Source organism: Thermobia domestica, chromosome 11 (assembly GCF_964235325.1).
Source record: "Thermobia domestica chromosome 11, izTheDome1.hap1.1, whole genome shotgun sequence".
NCBI lineage: Eukaryota > Metazoa > Arthropoda > Insecta > Zygentoma > Lepismatidae > Thermobia > Thermobia domestica.
Genome location: NC_137464.1, coordinates 89,168,981 through 89,186,059, shown reverse-complemented (window position 1 = coordinate 89,186,059; position 17,079 = coordinate 89,168,981). Strand labels below are relative to the sequence as shown.

At 36.0% G+C, this 17,079-nt stretch overlaps 1 protein-coding gene across 5 annotated transcripts in view; it reads right to left on the bottom strand.

The window, feature by feature from the left end:
• LOC145664272 (uncharacterized) overlaps window positions 1-17,079 on the bottom strand; it is a 92,604-nt gene that overhangs the window by 24,198 nt on the left and 51,327 nt on the right. For all 5 annotated transcript variants that reach the window (XM_081730798.1, XM_081730799.1, XM_081730801.1 and 2 more), the window contains 3 exons: window positions 13,060-13,163; window positions 9,176-9,504; window positions 121-228 (listed from right to left, as the gene is read on the bottom strand). In XM_081730798.1, coding sequence (XP_081586924.1) covers window positions 121-228; window positions 9,176-9,504; window positions 13,060-13,163 — 541 coding nt within the window. The remainder of the gene's footprint in view (window positions 1-120; window positions 229-9,175; window positions 9,505-13,059; window positions 13,164-17,079) is intronic.

Genomic DNA, 17,079 nt, shown 5'->3' with positions numbered 1-17,079 from the left:
CACTTTCATCCTGTTTTCCTACAGGCATTTTTAAGTTGTAACCTGTAATCGAAAACGAAAGCAGCTATACATGGTAGTACAATTAATCAGAAAGAATTTATAATTTTGATGTTCACTTACGTCAGGAAGGGAAGAACACATTTCTCTCCGACGCCTTTCTTCTTCAGCTAAAAACCTTTCTATATCTTCTTTTCTTCGTCTATATGCTCGAAGAGCTGCAGGATAAACCTTGTGGAGGAAAAATAACAAAAGAAATAAATATACCCTTCACCATACATATATTGTACATGATGAAGATTAGCTGAATACTTCCTCGATTTGGCACCTACAGTGAAACGTTTACATAACGGAAGTAGTCATCAGCGAAACCGTGCTAGATGCTATTTTAGACTCATGAATTTTCATATACAATATGCGAGTAATTAAATCTATATCAAGCGAAACGAGTTATTTCGGAAATAGAAATATTCGAACAAAATACAGTGTCTTCATATAGTCCTCAAACACTCCGTAAGATCCTCTTATCAGCACTCTCTACCCTCAGTAACCTTCAATTTTATCCATATACAATTTCAAACGTGCAAAAACTTGCCAACAGTACTGCCATAGAATTCTTTATTCCCATTTCACAAAATCCCACCTTCCATTTCCTATAGATCTTCATGAATCATGTTAATCACATGTTCACTACTACACCTAAAATTGGAAAGATACCATACAGCTAGTGTGCATGCATATATATTACTCGTCTGATTTTTCTCTGCATGCGGCGAAGTTGGGAACTAACTTCCTTGTTTACAAGTGGTAGGAGCAACATGGCAGGGTCGGCAGAGGTACTAGTTTCTTGAGATTTCTTTTATGGTCAGGTTTTCGAGAAAATCAAAAGGATATGAACAGAATCAAATTTGCGTGAGAGTAGTGTGTACACATTTCAAGTCGTTTTGCGAGGAATATGTAAAACTATTTGATATGGAATCAAACATTAAAATAGATGGCTGCTAACTTAATTTCCACGTATACATTAACTTAATATGTTTGCAGCAATTGTGGAGACATGGAACTAATAATTGCCACGTCGAAAGGGGCTACAGCTGGCCATATGTAACATTTTCAACTGGGTGATGCGTGGTCAGCGTATTGATTCTCAGGCTGTATCGGTATCGGCACCAATACCATATGTTCTGTTGACCAAGAAATGTGCGGGAGGGCTTTCCTTCCCTCTTCCTTTATTACTCGAATGTCAAAAGGGCAAACGACTATTTTCATTCAGTATCGCTTAACACTGTGTTGATGGTGCCGGCAGGAGAATAAAATAGGGAAATGATATGCATGTTATACTCTATGAGGGAAACGAGGGTGTTTGACGGCGGAAGATCTAGCTGAGGCACAAGGCCTGTTACTTTGTAGGAAGACGTCCTGGCAACCCTGTAAAGGAATACAGAAAACCATTTCTGCCTTCCTTCCCACCATCCCCCTTCGCCAAGTACCAAAACATAAACACATTTGCAGCGCCACTACAAAAGAAATGCAGACTCGTGCGAACGGTAATATATATATATATACAGGAGGAAGTATAATTCCACTTTCTACCTGCATCAACAATCGCCAATACTCACAGTGCTTAAGTTTATTTACTTATCTCAGAATACTCAACATATTCGACCAACACTTAAATGACCTGAAAAGTCCTTGCACTCTCATTAGAAAAAGAACAGAAGTCACATAACCATCCCATTTACAATCTCCTGTTAATGGTTTGCAACTACTATCACCACACTTCTACTTTTATCTTTGCCGTAATTTTAATTTCTTTATTATTGCATGTGGGGCGTTCCAGATAATAAAGGCGAACTCAACAAAACATTCCTCTATCAATTTTTATTTTTATTATTATTATTGTGGGGAAAAGGACAAAATCCATACCATTTGCTTACTGTAAATGTGGGGGACAAACCAAATGATATCGACCTATTTCCAGGTCAAAGGTTGCTGACAAAATTTATTTATTTTTTAGAATTTTTACCTAAGATTGTACCACATTCAGAGAGTTGAAAACGGGTATTCATTTAGTTTTTAGCAGCTCAGGTTTGTTTGTGGCCATTTTTTATAGGCGCCTGAGCGTATTTTGCACTTTTCAGAGGATTCCGTTAAACGCTGTAACTTTTTAGATTTTAAAGATAATTATTTCAAACCAAAATCATATGAAAGATAATGGAATGGACAACATTCTGTGTCCTGTGCACATTGAGGCGTACTTTAAACGTCGAAAAAAGCTCTGAACATTGAGGTTGGAAACCTAGAAATTGCCATCTTGGAATGTACATTTTGAAACGAAATAAATAAGACTTACCTTCAATTCTTTGTCTACATAGAGATTAGGGAGTAAACAACGTCACAAACAAGTTTCAGATATGAGAACCGTATACTTGACTTTTTGGAAATTTTTAAACTTTGCGAATTTTCGAAACTCATGTATTTTCACCATCAAATCTCAGGAAGGACAGAAGTGAAAAATTCTAAATTTGCACAAAATAGACGATAGTTCTGCAGTAATAAGTGAGTAAAATTGCATCACTGAGACTTGAGTAGTTTCTGAGTTATAAGTTGTTGCAGTGATGTGAAATTCGCGATTTTAAAAACTGAACAGATGTGCAAAACTTTTGTGTTGATATAGTGTCTCAGGTAGTGTTGTAAAAAAACGGTTTTTTTATGTGAAGTTTTTTTTCAATAAAAAACATCGTTCTTTTTCATGTTTTTTTTTCAATTGTCTGTTTTTTTTTTTTTTTTCTGGCAACTATTATTTATTGATTTACGTCGCAGATTATTGAAATAATCAACAGAACTTGAGTCGAAGCCCTCGTAACTTACAAATCTTTTGTTTATTTGCACCTATATACTAGCAAAATTGTGTGATTATACCTTTCGGCCCCAGGTCATTTTTAGCGTTTTCCTACATTTCCACTTAGTGACTTATTGCTCAAAAACAATTCATTCGATTGATATGGTTAAGGCCTTGTTTTTTAGAAAATGGATGTGGCTATCTTTTGGTGTAAGTTGCATTTCAGTGTTGACAATGGGTGGGAAATTATTGAGGGAAATGTAGGGGTTTCCCTAACCGAATTTCAAAATTTTTCGTATCTAGTACCACTGCTGCTATATGAGTTCAAGTCGCCTAAAAAAATCTTTGGTGTGTTGACAAGGTACAGTGAAATCCTGAAGTCGCTTACTTCCATCTAAAGAGCGAAAGAAAAAATTCTGTCATACACATGAAATTTTGACACTTTTTACGCCTCACAAGCAAAAATCAAATATGCCGGGGCTACAGCTTCTCTAATTATCCTATTGAAACTTTTTATGGTGCGTTCTGTAGGGAAAAGAGGAAGCTTTCAGGTAGTAGTACGTTTGTTTCAATGTAGTCAGTAAGAGGGTAATAATAGAGGGGAAAAGGGAAATTTTCCGAATTTTTCACCTAAAAGCGGGAATTAATTGTTTTGGCTGGAAACACTGCCATCAGAGAGACGAAAACTATCTGAAAATAGCCCTTAGTACTCCAAGAATATATCCTACAAGTATCATGGCGATATATAACAAAGTAAGCATGAAATTTTTTTAAAAATCTCATTCTACCTAAGAAATTCACCATTTTCTTACCACTTACAGAACATGGTTTATTATAAACCTCAACTGTACTTTCCCTAATTATTCTAGTGAAACTTTTTATGGTGCGCTGTGTAGGCTAAGGATGAGGCTGTTAGACACTGGTACGTTTGTTCGAATGTAGCCAACAAGAAGGAAATAATAGAAATAAAAAAGGGATTTTTTTTCCAAAATTTGCCCTAAAATCTGGAATTAAAATTTTCTGTAGCTGGCAACACTACTATCAGACACACACAAACTATCTTAAAATAAGCTTTGGTATCCCACAAGTATTGTGACGATATCTAATAAAGTAAGCATGTCAATAAAAAATATCTCATTCTACCTTTAAAAAAATCACAGTTATCTTCCCAATTAGAGAACAAGGTCTACTGTACTTCCCCTAATTATCCTATTGAACCTTTCTATAATGCGTTGTGTAGAGCAAAGACGAGACTTCCAGATACTGGTACGTTTGGTCCGATATAGCCAACAAGAGGGGAAATAATAGAGACAAAACAGATAATTTTTTTCAAAATTTCCCCCTAAAATCTGGAATTAAAATTTTCTGTAGCTGGTAACACTGCTACCAGACAGACGCAAACTATCTTAAATTAAATATTGGTACACGACGATATTTAAGGAACAAAACTTCTAATTACCAAAAATATATTACTGTAAACAGAAAAGTAGGGAAAAACTAGAAAAATCAAGGGTTAGAACCTAAATACGAATTTTTCGTGCGTTCCCTAATTACCCCATTGTAACGATCTGTACTTGCGTATAAGTAAGGACAAATGTTCGATTGGCGTAAGTTGACTTGCACTCAGACGTATAGGTACGGATTTATAAACAAAAATTTCTAACAAAAGAGACACTGACCAAAGCTTAAAACCCACTTTATTTTAAATTATAATTTGTAACTGTTTCGGATATCTAGCATATCCTTCTTCAGACACTATCGAAAATAAATGAAAATACAGACATATATATATAAATATTGTTATGACAAAATTTAAATTATTTAACGGTCATATATATAGTCATTATTATGAAAAAGTTTAAATTCTTTTAACTGACATATGTATAGTAATTGTTGTACTTTTTTATTTTATTTATTTATTTATATTTTATTATTATTATTATTATTATTCCTATTTACTGAGGCCTTCAGCCTCTCTAATTTTCCCTCAAATTTAGGAAAATTTTAATTTCCCTAATTGGCAACACTGCGCGCAGGCCCGTCTAATTGATGTCAACAGTTAGGTATCCATCCGAGGTATCTACCTGGCAAGTATAAGGAGGTCTTTCTACAACGAAGGAAGCTACAGGGAAAAAAGAAGTAAAGGAAATTCGAAATTAGAAAATTCTCGAATTTTTGACTGGGGTGAAATTTGAGAAGGAAATTCGACACCAGAAGAAAAAAAAATATGATAAACTATAGTCCAACCATATTTTGCAAGAATAATATCCCGATATCTTAATTAGTGTCCACACAGGAGCGGATTAAACAAATGACACACCCGTGTGTGCCACTTTGTCTACCTGGGCCACCGTGTAATTATTTGATTACATTTTTTTTTTGACTACTAACTCGTGTTGTTGTTGTAGTTATAGTCTCGACTAATAATAATATAGTTGTTGTAAACAATAACTTTATAAGGAAAATTTTCTCTCCGTTTTACATCTTAGTTCCAGCACTGTTGGTGAGAAATGCAGGGTGTTTCAAAATGAATTTTGGGGTTTTAAGTCTTTGTAGTACTTATTACATTTTACGTACAATTATAAGCAATGCATCAAGTAAAAGAGCACCTCAAACAGTCTTTGCTACAAGTGTTCAATGTGAGATTCATTTGTCACACGGCACACATCTAGTCGATAGGCGAGAAAGGCCCATAAACTTTCCGCCATATGGCACAAAACACATTCAATTTAGGGGTCTCATTTCAAGTGTACCATCTCCTGAGGATTTGCTGACGGCCAGATACAAACATTATGAGTGTTCACATTAGATCTTAGGTGAAATGTCGATTTATCACTGAAGACTACACGATCCAGAAAATCTTCATTGTTATGCAGCAATATTTCAGTTGCGAAATTGGCACGTAAACCATAGTCTGTAGGCTTTAGACCTGTAGCAACTGCAAACGATAAGGACGTAGTTGCAAGCGTCTCCTTAATATTCTTCACACAGACCGTTGCACTGTACAGATTCAGTCTTTATTAAAACACAAAAAAACTTTCTGCTCTCTAGTCTACATCTTTTCGGCTTGCTCTTTCTAACGGCAGACAGAAGAAACAATGCATGTACATGCGTGCGTACAAAACTGTTTGAGTTGCTCTTTCATTTGATATAATATTTATAATTGTAAGTTAATTGTAATACATACTAGAAAGTTTCAAAACCCAAATATTAATTTTGAAACACCCTGCATTACTTCAAATTGTGTCATCCTATATTCATGTCCTTTATATACATGTCATCAGGGCCGGTCCTAGTCAATTTGTCGCCCCATGCAATGGCATAATTTGCCGCCTCCCCTTTCTCCAGAAAGAACAAATCTTAAAAGTCATGATTTTAAGTATGCTACTCCAGCATGAACAACAAAGGTGAGGGTAAGTGCAGTTGCACTCAGAAAGGCTTAAATACTTACTAAAAATGCAATCCCATTGTGTCTTAAAAAAAAAAAAAAAAAAAAAATATATATATATATATATATTAATCTATTACATTAGTGAAAGATAAAGCAAACACACCTGCAGAGGAAAAATGGTAATCCTTTTTATAGAATTCACTATCGAGCTTCAATCTCAATGTATCAGTTTGCAATTCCAGTGCAACTAGCTCTTTTATCTTTATTTCTTAATTTCCCTTCAATATCTGTTAACATTTTTTAAAAAACTTGTTTCTATCTTCAATGATAAGGAACTTGTTTCTGACAAAAACAAGACTAGTTGTCATATCAAAACTGTGATAACTTACTAACTGGAACAGATATTCACTACTATTCGAGAACTGAATTCTTGCATTTGGCAACAATCAAGCAATTTGTGCTGGGATTTATTTAATCATTTGCTTTAGCATTGTCCATGTGGCCTTGACCAAATGCAAACTAAACATAATTTATGAATGTAGTATTCAAATAGAAGGTCAGCTTAGTAAATGTAACTACCATCATCATGAAGTCTGTTTCCAACAAGAAATGTTTAATTTAAATAATATACTTATGACAGATTTTACCGGACCATCCAAACTTGCCGCTCCACGCAAATGCACGTGTTGCATATATGGTAGAGCCGGCATATCATATATATCTAGTCGACAAATTATTTATATATGACATTTAGAAAAATACTATTAGGCAAATTAGTATTAGTTTTTACCTTTAGACAAGTTATTTGAATTTTATACTGTTCGTGACATTATTTTCGTACTTATTAAAGGCCTGCTTTCACGAAAAAACAAAATTTCATTTCTACATTTATTTCTTAGTTGATATTGATGAAAACTGCTGAAACCCGAATTGTTAATAGGTATGACATTCATGTAAATTGTAAAATATTTGTAGCGTATCAGTATTTAGCGTTTAATTTATGTTGCATTTTACGGTGATTATATCTACATAAAAATATTTAATACTTAAACAGACGTAAGATGCATTAGAAATGACTATTTGAAAAAAAAACGAAATTTAGAAAAATAACGAGAGGCAATGTTTTTTTTTCTAAAAAAAAGTACATTTCTGAAAAAATATGAACGTTTTTTTTTTCTATTTACAACACTAGTCTCAGGCATACAATTTATCTCTTTCATCAGAAGAAGTGCAGTCACACAGCAAGAAATTCGAGATTTGCTACTTGTAAAAGAATTATTAATACCAGATATCACAGATTTGTACCTCTGACGAAAACATAAATCTGATGTTGTGAATACTTAAAATCAAATGTATTTACTGATTGCAGTACTTCAATACTTCCAGAACATAGCATGTCATTGCACCTAATGGTACCGTAGCCTGTATTTATGACAGAAATGGTGGGTTGGAGGAATTGAAGACATCAGTCAGGAAAATAACGATCTTTTTGATAATTTTTTTCATCCCCATGGCCCAAGAATCTCTTTTAAACTATGTACAAATGACAAAGTGTGAGTGCCAATCACTAAGGTTCGCCGGAAACTCGCACCCACAGAGTTCACAACTCCTACAGGTCATACTTTCAATTATCAGTGCCAAACTCTGTACACATATTAGTCAACTATTTACCTCACTCATGTCTTAACAGCAGCGCTGTAGACAGAAAAGAAATAACAGACAACTTTCGTTTTTTGTACAAGATATGATTCATAGATTATGCATACTTTACCCATTCAACATTACTGTCGTATTTTTACTACAAGTTTATATTTACTCCAATGGTGCTTCATGATATTAAGTCGCAGTAAAAAAAACCTTATAACTCAGAAACTATTCGAGTCTCAGTGATGCAATTTTACCCCTTGTTACTGAACAATTATTGTCTATTTTGTGCAAATTTGGGATTTTTTACTTCTATCCTTCCTGAGATATTTGATGGTGAAAGTACACGATTTTCGAAAATTCGCAATGTTTAAAAATTTCCAAAAAATCAACTAGATAGTTCTCAGATCTGAAACTTGTTTAGAACGTTGTCTATTATCTAGTCTCTATGTAGACAAAGAATTGAAGGCGGGTCTTATTTATTTCGTTTCAAAATGTACATTTCAAAAAGGCAAATTTCTAGGTTTCCAACCTCAATGTTCAGAGCTTCTTTTCTCGACGTTCTGAAGCACGTCTCAATGTACACAGAACATAGAATATTGTCCATTCCATTATCTTTCATATGGTTTTGGTTTGAACTAATAATCCTTAAAACCTAAAAAGTTACAGCGTTTAACGGAATGCACTAAAAAGTTCAAAATGCGCTCAGGCGCCTATACAAAATGGCGACTACGACAAAACCTGCGCGGCTAAAAAAATAAATGAATGCCCGTTTTCAACTCAGTAAATGTGGTACAAACTTAAGTAAAAAAACTAATAAAAAACTAAATTTTGTCAGCAACCATCATTGGTGGATTTCATTTGGATTGACCCGTGGTTACTGTTACATATCATTTTAAGTGAATAATAAATAATAATAATAATAATAATAATAAAATTTAAAAAAAAAACAGTGTTGAGTTCGCGCTTAGTACCCGGAATGTTTAATTTTTTTCTATAGTCTTTTTCTATATATTTATTATTTTGCATTCTACCTCTTTACTATGGTTACTCTTTTTATATTTCATGATCATTTATTTTTAATAATTTGATTATCATAATTCATATTTTGAGCGAGATTCGAACCTGCGAGACACATTTTATGATTGCCAGCCTAATGTCTTAAATCACTCGACAATGCCAGTCGGCTATTAACATAAAATATAAACTCAAAATGATGATGACATGGTTTTTAGTATAGATGTAATTAAATTTTTATATCTTAATTTAGATTCACCCAATGGGCTCAAGAAATATATTACCTCTGTTTGTGGAGCACAAACATTGAAGGTTTTCTTATCTCCTACATCTCTATCCATATCCATGCATCCAAATGAAAGAAATGGGGATTTTTTCTCTTCAAAATATAATTTCTTACGCGTACGCGTTGGCGTAAGGTTTGCTGAATAACATCTCCTGCGTATCTGTGGACTACTTTCAGAGGAACTCTGGCCATCTCTTCTCTCCTCCGTGGAAGAAATAGGATCTTGCAAACTTGTATCGCTTCTTGCAGTGTCAGATAGGGTTTGTGCTGAATTTAACAACCTAGATGCGTTTCGTGTAGGTGATAACTGACTTTCAAGCTTTGTGTCTGAAAAATTCAAGTTACTAAATTAAGAAAATAATGTTATATATATTGTACGATAAACACATTCTACGTTAGTGCTAAAAGTACAGTATCTCACAAGGTTAAGTTAAATCATACTAAACGTTAAACTCGGTCGCGCTATAGCACAGAAACAGCTATAGCCGGTCAGATGGCTGTAACACCAAAACTGAAATGAATATTCACTTTTATCAGGAGCATACGGACAAAAGCACACTGAAGGGAAAACAATAAAGGAACTCTTGTTTTTACAACTAAACATCTCGTCATCGGTGTGAAGAAAAGTGAAAAAACTCTAGATACAAAAACCCGGCCATATGTCACTGTCGGTTATACTGAATGAGGTGTTAGATCATTATGACGGACGAGCGTGTCGTCTGTCAAAGCCTAATCGAACAAAGCTCCAAAACTTAAGCACGGATGTGGTTTTCCCACAAATGTACCCATTTTGATGCCTACAACGAAAACAATGTCATACACGGAGGAAAGCAATAGTAGATCTACCTAGTCTGCTCACGAATGGCATATGCGAGTTGAGCAGTAGTCAGTGAGTGTGGTTAGTGCAATTGGTGTGCGTGTGCATGGTGAGAGGGCAATCGGTTACGGCTGCTTTGTGAAGGACATCAAAACAATAAATAAGCATGCATTGGTAGTATGGCACAAAGACAGCATCTGACTGAATTTGAGCGTGGTCGCATTGTCGGGAAATTGGAAGAAGGGCGGACAGTATCCAGTGTGGCACGAGAAATGGGAATTCACCACAGACAGCATAGTGTCAACGGTATGGTCGAGGTACCAGACGTGTCGTCCAAGATGTATCACCCTTGAAAAAGACCGTTATTTGGTGTTAATTGCGAAACGAAACCGTCGCATTAGTGCTCGGTAACTGATTACTCAACTTTATGCCAGCATAGGGACATGTGTATCGCACCCAACTGTAACCAGATGATTACGCGCGGTAGGACTTTATGCTCGTAAACCAGTGAAATTTATCCAATTAACACAAACGAACTAGTCTGCGATGGTGTCAAGAGCACCTGGTCGGACGAGGGCTGATGTCGAGTGTTGTTTTCTGATGATAACCGCTTTTTTCTATCGTCTGTTCTGGACGACAGTCTATCTGGCGTGAATCTGGCACTCGGTACCGCCAAGAAAACATTGTGGAAATGAACAAACCAGTTGGTGGAATCATGGCCTGGGCCGGCATAATGATGGACGGACATAGTGAGTTGCAATTTGTAGAAAGAGGGACTAACTGGCGCCAGATATTAAAATGATGTTCTTCTCCGTCATGTTCGTTTGTTTCGTGGAGCTGTTGGTTCAGTTTCGTTTTATGGACGACAATGCTCGTCCACATCCTACAGCTGGCGAGGCCAGTCTCCTTGAGGAAGAGGATATTCATCGAATAGTGGTCAGCGTACTCCCCGAATCTCAAACCCATACAGCATGTTTGGGATGCTCGCTGAGCGTATACCTTCACCCAGTACTCTTCCAGATCTCCAAGGGCCCTCAAGGAGGAGTGGCAGGCCATGCCACAAGAACTGCTTGGTAATTTTGTTTCCAGTATGGCACGTCGATATCAGTCGTGTATTTCTGTTCGAGGAGAGCACATTCCATACTGAAGTCTCTACGTGAATACTCTACTGTACTCTTCTTTGGTGTATTCTAGACGGAAGTTTTAACATTGGATATGTCTGCTTTTCATAATCATCATTTATAATACTCTTTTTCTGCACTAGACACTCCAAGAATACCATGACTATGTATTTCTAACTCCAACCAACACTCATGCAACCTGGTATATTCAGGTCTTAGGTCACTTTATAAGTTCGGGTTAAGTTTTGGACATCAGTGTAAATTTATGCTTGCACAAATCAAAATTACTATTTTAGTCTTTATCCTTTGATGCTCCCGGTGATAACAAAGGATATTTTTCAGTTAATCCAATTTTCTTAAATAGGTTTGATTTATTTATTCTCTTTATTTTTCATTCTGAATCATTCTAATAGTGATGGGTAAAGATAGTATGACAAATCCTATTCTTTGTTGAAGAAGTGATTTTAACAATTCCATAATCATGATGGATACTTCTTAACAATTACTGAAAAAAAGAGCGGTTTTTTCTTTGATTCTTTTCATACACTAGCAAAGTTGGCTGGTTTAAACCTTGGTTTAAACCAGCTATTTTTTTTTCCAAAAAAACAACTAGTTTAAACCAAACAAAAAAAAAAAAAAACGAAAAATGCTTTAAATCGTGTAAACTTCATGGTGACGTTTCCACTTATGAAACCATCTTTCAAGTGTAAACCTGGGGCCGTGGTGGCTCAGTGGTAGAGCGTTCACCTCTGGTGTTTGGGATCCCGGGTTCAAACCCTGCTCCCGTCAAGTGAACTTTGTGGAGGACGAACACCGTGTGCGTGGGTTTTCTCGGGGGTCTCCCGTTTCCTCCCACTTTCTTTATTCCATCATTTCCTTCATCTCTCATTATCACCGTCTCCTTCAGCCTAACCGGCATAACCGTGGGACGTAAAACTCAAAAATTTCATTTCATTTTTTTCAAGTGTAAACCAAGTAGCGATTCGAGGTGCCCCTTTAAGCGAAAGTCTTCTCCGTAATAACCTTGGTATTTCATATGGATGTTAAGCCTAAACATACGAAACGAAACCAAATTATATATTTCTACTTGTCTGAATGCCTGTTGTTTTATAAAGAAGCCAAGGTTGCTTAAATATATTGGTAGAAATTGGCAAAATTTATCAACTGCTTACGCAGCTTCCAACATCAGCATGGATTTGACTTTGTTTTAATTTTATTGAATGATATCTACATACCAAATTTGTAATTTAATACCTCAGTTTTAGCGTAGTGATTATGATACGTTGACCTTAAAATTTTATATACAAATACATTTAAAGTAATAACAGGATTTTCCCAATGGTTAAGGCGGGAGTTTCCCGATTTATATATAATTGTATAATGATTTTACTTGTGTAACAGTTTATCTTTTTGTCCTTCTGAAATGACTCTTGACAATTATATTAACAACTAGGCCTATGTAAAGATCAGTATAACGTATTTTTATCAAGAATCCTTCCTGAGTGAGTCGGCAATTGCATTTGTAACCAATTAGTCCCGGTTTCGTGTCGAAATGGACAATTTTTCTTGGATGAAGCCGAGAAGCGGTTTGGATTCCGCTTTAAGCTTATGTGGCCCCTTCCAGCATAACCTTGTTGTTGCATAAAAACACCAAGGCGAAACAAACTAATTTCTGTCCATATCTAATATAAATACATAGAGTAAATTATTTAAACCAAAAAAACTAGTTTAACCCCCCCAAAAAAAAACCTGGTTTTTTGCTTTTTTCAATAAAAAGCATCGTTTTTGCCAACCCTGTACACTAGACATGTACTACCGAACTGCTGCACTTTTCTGAAGAAAAGCACTAGGTGTTGCTTGTCTGAACATGATTTACGTATGTTGCAACTGTAGCTATATACACTGTTATTCTTCAACCGAGAAACATGGAACATGACATCTTACCTTCGTTGTCTTCTGAGTGTGAGGCCACCTCTAACGCTGGAACACTTTGTGTAGTCAGATTTTTCATTCGACTTTGTAGTTCTCGGTCCATATTTTCCTTAAACCTACAAGAAAGAAAGCTTATCAATTCTACATATCAAATCATATCACAAAGAAAGAAACCTCTATATACGATCAGATTACGAACAGTATTGAACATTCTTCTCACTCGTACAAGTGTGTTTGTCGATAATTGTCTCCCTAGAAAATTGCCAGATTAATTTGTTTAATTTACACATTTAAGTTATTCTGGGTTTAAATTTAAATCTTTCTGTTACATTTTAGGATATTAATCACAAACTATACAAAGTGTGCAACATTTTCCACTCTAACCTTCGTTATAAGTGGGTAAGTTATACAAGATGAGAAGGTATAATTTATTTATTTATTTTTCTTAAGTAACCCGGAGATGATATTTGCCATAGGTATAGTTATATAAAAAGTATAGTATGGCCCTAAATGTCACATTTACGTTCTGAATTGTCTTACGTTGAAAGAAAGAAGATGCCAGAGCTGAGTGGTCAACGTATACAGTGAGCAAGACTGTAGTGGATTAAATTGTGGAAGTGGTTCGCAGACGCGCTTTTCGTATGGAAGACCCGGGTTCAATTTCCGGCGGAAACTTATATGATCGAACCCCATATTAAGCTAAAGATCCACCTCTCATATAACCTCGCTGTTGAAAAGGACGCTGTACTCAAATTCAATCAACCAAACTGTGGAAGTACCCAGTATGCAAAATAGTGATGACAGTAGAACTATAAAAATTTTGTGGTAGTGTACTATACCAAACATTAGTCGTGGAAAATGTGTGGAGTTCTTGAAACTGAATTTGAGTTTTGGAATACACTGGCTCAATATCTTGCAAAATGTACTGTGCAAAAGTCAATAGCGAAAAGGTACTAGTTCGCACACTACGAATTTTATGAAAGCTTGTAAAAGCATACTACGAAGTTCAAATAATCATTACACTGTCTTTCATAGCAGCTTCGCATTTCCCAATCAACAGTTATAAAAGAAAAGAAACAAAATCTACAAATGCACCTGTACAAAGTATAACAATGACACACTAACTGCACGAAGTTAATAATACAACGTGAGTGAACTTTTGTGAATGGCTTTTAGGAAACAGTGCTCCAAAAATTGTAGAGACGAGATATCAGCTTATTTAAGATAAGATATAGTTACGATTATCGAGTTATGTCTCGCAGAATGCATACAACTTCTCGAGACAAATGCCTCATGTCCATATAAAGATAATCACAAAATGCTAAACTAGCTTGTGATGTACAGTGCCAGCTTTTCCGATCCAATATATATATATATATATAGGGTGTCCATAAAGTCCTTTGCCACCCCTAAAAATCGGAAATGGTGAAATATATGTCAAAACGAGAAAACACATATTTCATCATTTCAAAAGTACCACGTACTGAGAGAAACAAAGTTGCTACAGGGTCCCTCGGAGGGTCCCAGATGGGGTTCAACTCAAAATTTTCAAATGGCATGGGATGTCAAGTAGTATATCGTTTGAAAGCTATTTTCAAAAGAAGGACGATGGAATAAGTTTCGATGCTCTATAGCAAACCTGTACAAAATGGCGGCAGGTCAAAATGTTAATACAGTTTGCATTGAAAAGTCTTTGGCCACCCCTAGAAATCTGAAATTGCTCAACAAATATCAAAACTAAAAAACACGTATGCCATCATTTCAAAAGTACCAAGTATTCAGGAAAAGAAAGTTGCCCCAGGGTCCCTCGGAAGGTCCCAGGCGGGGTCCAACTTAAACTTTTCAAATGGTAAGAGAGGTCACGTGAAAGATATTGTCAAAAGAAGGAAGATGGAACAGGTCTTATGTTTCAATACCAACCCTGCGTGAAATGGCGAGGTAATTAAAATGTTAATGCGGCCTTCATCGAAAAGTCCATGTCACTTCCAATGATCCGAAACGGTAAAACATAAGATGTCAAAACGCTAAAAGGAGTTTTTCCTTTTTTGCAAAGTAAGTACAGCTTTTCAATGTGAAAATATTTGTCCCATAATCCCTGCAGGTTATCACGTGGGGTCCAACTAAAAATTTGCGAATAGGAAAAGGGTCAAATACCATATTTTCTAAAAGTTATTGGTAAAAGAATGAAGATGATAGAAGTTCGGAACGGCTATGCAAACCGTGTCCGAAAGAACAGGGATTGGGTGAGCTGAGAGACATGCAGTCACATCTATTGAAACGTTTAATTAAAGGGGTATCATGTCTGCATTACTAACTGAGACAATACTATTTCAAGTAGAAGTGTGCGTACTACTACTTCTGACGCTATTACTAATATTCCTATTGCAAGTACTAATATTTCTGTTCCGTCTTCCTTCTTTTAACAATAGCTTTCAAACGATATACTACTTGACACCCCTTACCATTTGAAAATCTTGAGTTCGACCCCGTCTGGGACCCTCCGAGGGACCCTGGGGCAACTTCGTTTCCCTTAATACGTGGCACTTTTGAAATGAGGCATACGTGTTTTTAGTTTTGATATTTGTTGAGCTACTTCAGATTTCTAGGGATGGCCAAAGACTTTTCAATGCAAACTGTATTAACATTTTGACCTGCCGCCATTTTGTACAGGTTTACTATAGAGCATCGAAACTTATTCCATCGTCTTTCTTTTGAAAATAGCTTTCAAACGATATACTACTTGACCCCCTTGTCATTTGAAAATTTTGAGTTGGACCCCGTCTGGGACCCTCCGAGGGACTCTGGAGAACTTTGTTCCCCACAGTATGTGTACTTTTGAAATGATGAAATACGTGTTTTCTCGTTTTGACATATATTTCACCGTTTCCGAGTTTTAGGGGTGGCAAAGGACTTTATGGACACCCTGTATATATATATCGGATAAGCTGGCACTGTACATCACAAGCTAGCGCAACTTTTAACGTTACATACAATGTTTTTGGAAATTAACTCACATTTAGCAAGTTACATTAATCCTATTTTCAATAGCGGCGATATAAGTCTCCCAGCAACAGCAATTCCACAATGGATTACCAGTAGAGGAACCATCCAGCCTTGGCCTTATGGTTTTAATGACCTATCTGTTTCTGATTTTTATGTTTGGAGAAACTCAGCGAAAGTATGATAAAAATCCAAAAACTGTAGAGGAAGTGTAGACAAACTCAGCTGAGGAAGAGTATCAGCACTGCTATTGCAGATAACTCACTCACTCAAACTAAACCGTGTTCTACATGTACCCAACACTGCGTGAATGTTTGAATGCAATGGTACGCACTTTCAGTGCTTCCTATACAACCACTGGTTATAGTTCATTCCTATGTTATGTGTCTTACACACGCAAAAGTGACTTTGTTGAAGCTATTTTTAATAAAAAATATGCCGTATATCCAGCCTATATTTACACACGGGTTACAAAGGCCCAGGTCCAGGGTGGCGTATTTAAAAAATCGAGATTGAAGTATGGAAATGTAAAAGAAAAGCCTTTCTACGAAAGAAATTTAAGGGAAATCTATATTAATACACCACAGTGTGATCAAGATTTCTCGTTACGACATTACTGGCGCTAGAACCAACTGCTTGTTTATTAACTGTCAGAGTAGTCCGAGCATTTTGGTTTTGTACACCCGTCCCGACGCGGCTGTACTGTTTAGACCTATGCTGAATACGAACAAATAAGAGGGAAAGACGAAAACTTTTTTTGGACCCAAGGACCTAAAATACCTAGATATGGGGTCGCCTGTATCATATGGCGCCAAAATAAATTCAGTCAACTTGTTTACTTGAAGAAAATGCTAGAAGTGAAAAAGTGCGACTGATCAGAAATGAACCAGCGTCTTCATTCATACATGCCAGTATGTTAACCACTGTTACCTAATCTGCTCTGTAACCAGCTGAACACTTCCACACTATATGTTACTCCTCAGAAATTCCAACCACATTGACTGCACCACATTCCGATTGTGCTTGGATAGC